Source organism: Sinocyclocheilus rhinocerous, unplaced genomic scaffold (assembly GCF_001515625.1).
Source record: "Sinocyclocheilus rhinocerous isolate Xijiao unplaced genomic scaffold, SAMN03320098_v1.1 scaffold481, whole genome shotgun sequence".
In the NCBI taxonomy this organism is placed as follows: domain Eukaryota; kingdom Metazoa; phylum Chordata; class Actinopteri; order Cypriniformes; family Cyprinidae; genus Sinocyclocheilus; species Sinocyclocheilus rhinocerous.
This window is the reverse complement of record NW_015657695.1, coordinates 1,009,530-1,016,797: the sequence shown is the minus strand read 5'-3', so window position 1 is coordinate 1,016,797 and position 7,268 is coordinate 1,009,530. Positions and strand designations below refer to the sequence as shown.

At 37.5% G+C, this 7,268-nt stretch overlaps 1 protein-coding gene across 1 annotated transcript in view; it reads right to left on the bottom strand.

Annotated features, from left to right (window-relative positions):
- Window positions 1–2,351: 2,351 nt before the first annotated feature.
- The window catches only part of LOC107721471 (rab11 family-interacting protein 4A-like), a 53,424-nt gene continuing 48,507 nt past the window's right edge, over window positions 2,352–7,268 (bottom strand). The window contains exon 14 of the mRNA XM_016529479.1: window positions 2,352–2,456. Coding sequence (XP_016384965.1) covers window positions 2,352–2,456 — 105 coding nt within the window. The remainder of the gene's footprint in view (window positions 2,457–7,268) is intronic.

The following is a 7,268-nucleotide window of genomic DNA, read 5'->3' as shown; positions in this document are numbered from 1 at the left end:
ATGAATCAGTGTGTTTGAACGAATCGATTCACTAAAAATTAAATGACTCACTCAAATCAACTGGCGTTCACGGACAAGTGGAAACACAAAGACAATTGGGAAAACAAGATGTTTTTATAACTCCTATTAACAAGTGATATAATTTAAAGCTATATTATAAAATATATTTAAAAAAAATAGAATATCATAATAACAAATTCGGATGAATGTTCGGCCAATCAGATTGGATTATTTCTTAATATCAGCTGCATGTTGGAATCACTTCAGTGCTGATATAGGCTACTCAGAACAACTCGCACGTTTGTGTGATGTTGCCTAATTAAAATAGTTCCTTTATATGTATAGCTGTACATTAAACACTTTTATGTTGTTCAAAGGCTGTAAATGTCATTAAAATAGTATTACAAGCAATATAAAAAACTGGATGTGTTACAACTGGTGGTTGCACACAGACAAAGAACTCGTGTGGTAAATCCGTAGCCTAGCCAGTAACAGACAATGGCCTTAAATCATGATGATGAAACACTCAGGCAATGCAAAGCTTAGAGCCAATGTTAACATTGGACTTATGTAGTTAAGCCTGTGTCTGCAGGTTTCACTGTCAGACAAATACCCATATTACCCTGACCCAAAACTCCCATCTATAGCTATAAGCGAGCTTAATGAGACCTCCTCCCACTCACAGTAACACATGCATAAACGCCCAAACCTTCACAACAAATTTTAAGATGGCTAATATGCAATAGACATTTTTGCCAGCGTCTCAAAAATAGCATCATTAGCACACTGCGGTCATGTGGTTTTGAAATCCATGATAAATGTCTTGGACGTCTCTAGTATGATGAAGGCAGAGGCTTCCTCTCAATCCGCTCTTCAACCTGTCATATGGCCAGCACAGGAGACATAGAGGAAGAGATGTTTACTCGATGGTGTCCTGGAAAACATCTGTTCTCTGCTGACCAGAAGATACAGCAAGAGCACTTGAGCCAGACAGAAGGATGGGCTGGGTGTGGGAGCGTGCAATAAAGATGACGAGAACATCAGGTCTGACTCATTTCCTCATATTCATGAGGAATACCAACAACACCACTAAGTGAAATGTCCTATTGTGTCAAAGAATGAAAACTGCCATGGTTACAGCAGCATCATAGAGCCGCAGCTTTCCCAATGGGACAGAGGTTAAAGTCTGGCCTGCATCATGTCTCAATCCCAAATTTCTCTGCAATATATTTCATGTGTAATAAAAAAAGTTATCCTCGCCCCATCATGTATGTAATTTCTACATAGCATGTTGTTCTAATGTTATATTTGGTAACATTTCAGTATAGGGACCAATTCTCATTATTAACTAGTTGCTTATTAGCATGCCTTATTAACATAATGGCTGTTTATTAGTGCTTTTAGCATTTTGCATGATCATATTCTACATCCCTAATCCTACCCAATACCTAAATTTATCAACTACCTTACTCACTATAATAAGCAGCAAATTAGGAGTTTATTGAATGTGACCATATTATAGAAAACATGCAAAATAATATATATTTTTTTCTTTTCACAGCTTCCTTCATGGAAGAATGCATTCTGAGATTTTCCTGGATTTTCAGGAAGCAGCTCAAATCTAGTCAACAATCTGCTCACAATGACATTATTCTTCCTTTCAAGACTGTAAGCCACAGCAGTTTTTTCAGCGCTTCCAAACATTTGCTCTTCTCATACCAAACTCACACCTAAAATTCACATGTGATGACTGTTTTCTGGGGTTACAAACATAGGCCACTGCGAGCCCTGTTATCGAGCCAGTTCAAATTACCGGGAGCTTCAAATGTGGTATTTTAAGTTCTACATTGAGTGTAGTCTGTAAAATGACTTTCAAATTGTTTTTGTTTTTTTCCCAACATGGCTGGTTTTAGGTAACATGGTCTATAGTTAATCCTCGGCCAATCGAGTATTGTATTATAGTAGGTTTTTAGAGGGCTCTTTAAAGTGTGAAACTGATTTCTCTGTGCAACTTGAGCAAATGCCATTTTGATGAATGGAACTGCTCTCTCAAATTATCATAATCCTCTTCGGTTTCCATCTGCACCTGCATAAGGTTGCTCCAGGCACACTGTCTAGTAAGCATGACTGAATTTGCTATGCATATTAATCTGATTAAATACTTCGGATTGAATAGACAGCTTGGGGTCATTACATGTGTCAAAAGAGATTCAAAAGTCACTTAGATGTGAAGACACGCTGGTATGTCATTACCCAAGCATCAGTGCCATGATCTCAGGAGACGTCCAGAACCTTGTGATCTTCTCATGCTTGGTGGCAGGAGATAAGCCAGATGAACAGCAATGCCAGGACTATAACACGACCCACATGGCTCCACGCACAGCTTGGCACTCTCTCCAGGCAGGACCGGCACAGTTGCCCGGCAACTGTTTAAGTGGGTTTGGCAAAGCCAGAACCTAGAAAATTTCTCAACACTGCAATCTGTTTTTCCATCAGTTACACAGAACCTGAAATGCCAAGCTGGAATCTGTTTCTGCTCTGCGTTTAGACTGACAAACAGATTATTGCCAAATGACATTCCAGTAAGATACGCCAAAAACACTGCAGCGGGACTGTTTTAGGCTCTCGTTGGCTAGTGCTTTTTAGCATGAGCTTTCCATAAGCCATTGTCTCACATTAGCCCCCAATGTGCTGGGAAGCCAGACCAGGCCAGAATTCCCCTACTTTAAACAGCACGTTTCTATGAGTCATTATATGGGAAAGAGAGAGTGCTGGAGGCATGCCTGGACAGATCGGAGTTCCCCTTTACAGCACACACACATACACACACTGACTCACACACTCCACGCTCTCCAAAAGTTGTTGTTTTTTTTTCTTCACAAAGTGTCATTTGGGATCCAAAGTCCCACTAAATTTGTTTTTATTTCTTCTGTAGCCCATTTCTATTCAAAATGCTGTTCTTAATGCAGACCTCAATGACTTCTGCCAAGTAATATTGTAATTAACACCATCTGGCCGTAAAGCTTCCATATGTTCGATTTTAAAGAGACTACCGTACATAAAGTCCCTTGATGCTGTGTCATTCATACTGCATTGCAGGCCAAGAAAAGCCAAACTACTTAAAGGGACAGTTCACCCCAAAAATAAACATTCAATCTTCATTTACTCACCCTCATGTCATTCCGAACACAAATGCATTTCTCTTTTTTTCCCTGCAGAACATGAAAGACAGTCTTTTTTTAGGGATGTTGGGGCCTAAACAACATTAGACCCCATTAGCTTTTATCGTATCACTGTATTGGACCCTGTTTTGGGGCTCTCAGAAGCAGAAGAAAACACAAAGTATTGTGTTTTAAATGTACATTAAAATGAAAATATATATATATATATATTTAAAAAACTTTTGCTAGATTTATGATGAAAACCGGAGCGAGAGAGCATACAGAGTGTTTAACACAGCAAACTGAATAAAAGCTGTATGAAATCCATGTGGCCTATCCAAAACTAATCAGTAACACTTATATAGTATAGTATAGTATAGTATAGTATAGTATAGGGACCAATTCTCACTAATAGCATATTGGCTGTTTAAAGCACATATTGTGCATATTCTACATCACTAATCCTACCCAATACCTAAACTTAACAACTACCTTAAAAAAAATTGGTATTAAGTAAGACTACTTTTATAATACTTTTCTGGTAACCCTTAAGTATAGAGACCATACCAATTCTCACTATTAACTTATTAGCATGCCTATTATTAACATATTGGCTGTTTATTAGTACTTATAAAGCACATATTCTGCATGACCATATTCTACATCTCTAATCCTACCTGATACCTAAACTATTAGTAAGCAGCAAATTAGGTGTTTATTGAGGCAAAAGTCATAGTTTATGGTTTGTTAATAGCCAGAATTGGACTTTAAAATAAATTGTGACCAACTACTCTAACTGACTTTTTAAGCAACATGGCCGGTGATTATTTTCTCTTTTTTATTTCATTCAATAGGCCCTTACATATGTGGGAATTATCTTAAAGTGCATCTTTTGTCCTCCTATTACCAGTCCGACTACGTGGGAGGCCTTCAGATTGATTTTTCCCTAAGAGTGAGACCTCACTAAAGACAATTTCTCTCAAAAGACCCGAGTGAAGATGGCCCGTTGGACGTGTGGGAGAACGGTGATCTTTTTATGGCCAGAGGGCAGACTTCACGTAGAGAGCAGCAATTAACACGCAGGTAATCGATTTTCTGGCGAGGAGGTTTGTGAGTCCCCTTAACAGCACCCTGTGAGAAAAGCACTCAGTATGGACAACAGGGACTTAAAGGGATAGTTCTCCCCTCATGTTGTTCCAAACTGACAAAACATTCATTCATTCATTCACTTGGAAAAGAAGACTTATAATGAAAGTCATACTGGTTTGGATCGAGTTATTATCGTAAACTGAAACTATCCCTCCCTGCTGAAAAACAAAACAGCTAAAATCAGCCTAAGCTGGTTGGTTGGTTTTAGCTGGTCTTCCAGCCTGGCTATAGTTGGCCATAGCGTTAAAAAACTTAAACTTATTTTATTTTTCACAAAATTTCTCATTTTTATTTAGTTTATTTTCATGTACTAAAATAACAAAACAAAAAAAACAAAACAAACAAACAAAAAAATATATATATATATTAAACACATTTTTAAAATAGTAGTAAAAAATAAGTTTAAAAAAACGTAAAAACATATGAAAACTAATGTAAGGCGTAACACTATTTAAACTGACATGTGGTTGAGTAAATTATGACAGAATTGTTTTATGGGGTGAGCTATCCCTTTAAAGCTACGCATCAGAATTAAAAACCCATTCATCTGGTAAGTCATAAAATTGTATCGACTGTATAAAAAAGTAGGAAAACAGCTTGTTATTGACAAAACAAAACAGAAAAAAATCAGACTATAGATCTGATCTTGGATCATTTTCTAGAGTCTAAACAGACCTTATCTGATCTTACGGATCTGATTAACGTTCCACACTAACATGCTTTATGAGTGTTAGATCAGGTCAGTGCTGTTTATCTATCCAAGCAGACTATAAAGTAACTCTCAGCTGTGATTCGAAGTCTCTGGCTAAAGTCCAAGACGGCCCATCCTAAAAGGAGATCTGAGAAAAGCCTGAAAGTGGGACAGACCCCTGTACATGGGTTCCTCATTTACGTCCTCCCTGCTCTTGTGAGAAGGAGGTCACTCACACCTTGCAGTGCTCAATCATGAGGAGCAGCCGCGCCTGGCCCAAATAAAGCGCTACATTCCCCTAGCAGAGAGGTAATGTAGCACACACCATGACAGGCGAGTAGAGACTTTAAGGTCTGCTGTGGGAGTGAAACAGCTGTGGGCTACAGCAACATTGACAGGCCATTTAAAACATATAGGGCTAATAGCTTGAAGTCAGCTTCAAAATCGACCCTATTTACTTCCGTAAAGCATGCTCATTGTGAGCATTTTATTGTTGCATGCTCTTGCAAAAAAAAAATTATGTCATAATCTTTGATAAAAAAAAATAAATTATATATATATATATATAGCTATTTTCACAAATTACTACTCAGTTTGGCTCAGTCCTGGAAGTAAAAGGATAAAAGGCCCATTCTTTTTTTTCTTTTTTTTTTATATTCAGTTCACTCTCAAATATATAGAGACATAATTTCAGCAAGGGTGCATTAATTTGATCAAAAGTGGCAGCAAAGTCACTGTAAGTTACAAAAGATTCCTATTTCAAATAAATTCTGTTCTTTTGAACTTTTTTTTATCAAAGTATCCTGTAAAAAATGATCATGGTTTCCACAATAATATTAAGCAGCCCAACTGTTTTCAACATTGATAATAACAAGAAATGATGTTGTTTTACCCCCTCATGGCAACAACACATCATCTTCTAGCTATGCAACCATCTCAGTCCTCGCTTTCTAAATATATCCCTTTAAAACCCCCATAACCTGAGACAAAAGAGGCATTTAGTGAATACAGGAGAGGGTCTGGGAGGCTTTTTGTTTGGACAGCTGTGATAAAACACATGTAAGTCATTCTTGAAGAGCACATTCCTGTTGGATGTGTCTAATGAGAATTGTGCGGGAGGTGACTGCCTTATCAGAGCCTCAGCAATGTCAAGAATGAGGATATTGCTCGAATACAAATACTGGGAATGCCAAGTGAAGTGCAGATATCATGAGACTTGTATAGGCTACATGTGAGTTTGTCATGTGACTATTATCTGTTCCAATTAAAGGCCCATGATAGCTCTCTGAGGGTCTGTGGCATGAACACACATTGAGATGTTGGAAAACAGCATTGCCCTTTAACTAAAAAAAATTACCAAATGGTAACTGAAGCTAATCGTCGTTTGTTGATGGACTTATTAGTTGAGTTGTTGTGAATATTTCTCTGTTTCAGTCATAGAAATAAAAAAAAGCACCTCAGTTCATTGGTTTCAATTCAATAGTAGGTTAAAATGTTTAGAAAACTCCGTAGCACCCCCTGGTGGATTATTCAAGAGGACGTTAAAGAATGCTCGTGTAAACTAGATTCGATAAACGTGGTATACTGTAAATTACTTAAGTTATAAAAGATCTTAGCCCTCCAATCAATAATATTTTGTTTACATTTCATGTAATCGCCTATTAAAAAATACCTGCATTGTGAATGAAAGCTGAAAGATCTGCAGATGAGAACAACCAGACATCCTTGTCATTCCCAGAATCTCCAGACAAGTGTGTAACTTTCCCACCTGAACTGAACTACTTATTCACTTATTTTAGGGAAGTTATATTTAAAATAAACATGATATTGTGGTTGGCCGTATTCCTATCTTTTTTATATCTTCTGTAGACTTCATTTTGAGGAATCCAAATTTAGGGCGGTTTTAGAATGGTACATTGTCGCAAACTACTGTTACATCTCATAGGTAGAATAAGTGCCACTTAAAGGGGTCATATGATGCGATTTCATTTTTTCCTTTCTCTTTAGAGTGTTACAAGCTCTTGGTGCATAAAGAAGATCTGTAAAGTTGCAAAGACTAAAGTCTCAAATCCAAAGAGATATTCTTTATAAAAGTTAAGAGTTAGCCACATCTACCTAAAACGGCTCGTTCGAACACGCCCCCACATACAGTGGGGCAAAAAAGTATTTAGTCAGCCACCAATTGTGCAAGTTCTCCCACTTAAAAAGATGAGAGAGGCCTGTAATTTTCATCATAGGTATACCTCAACTATGAGAGACAAAATGAG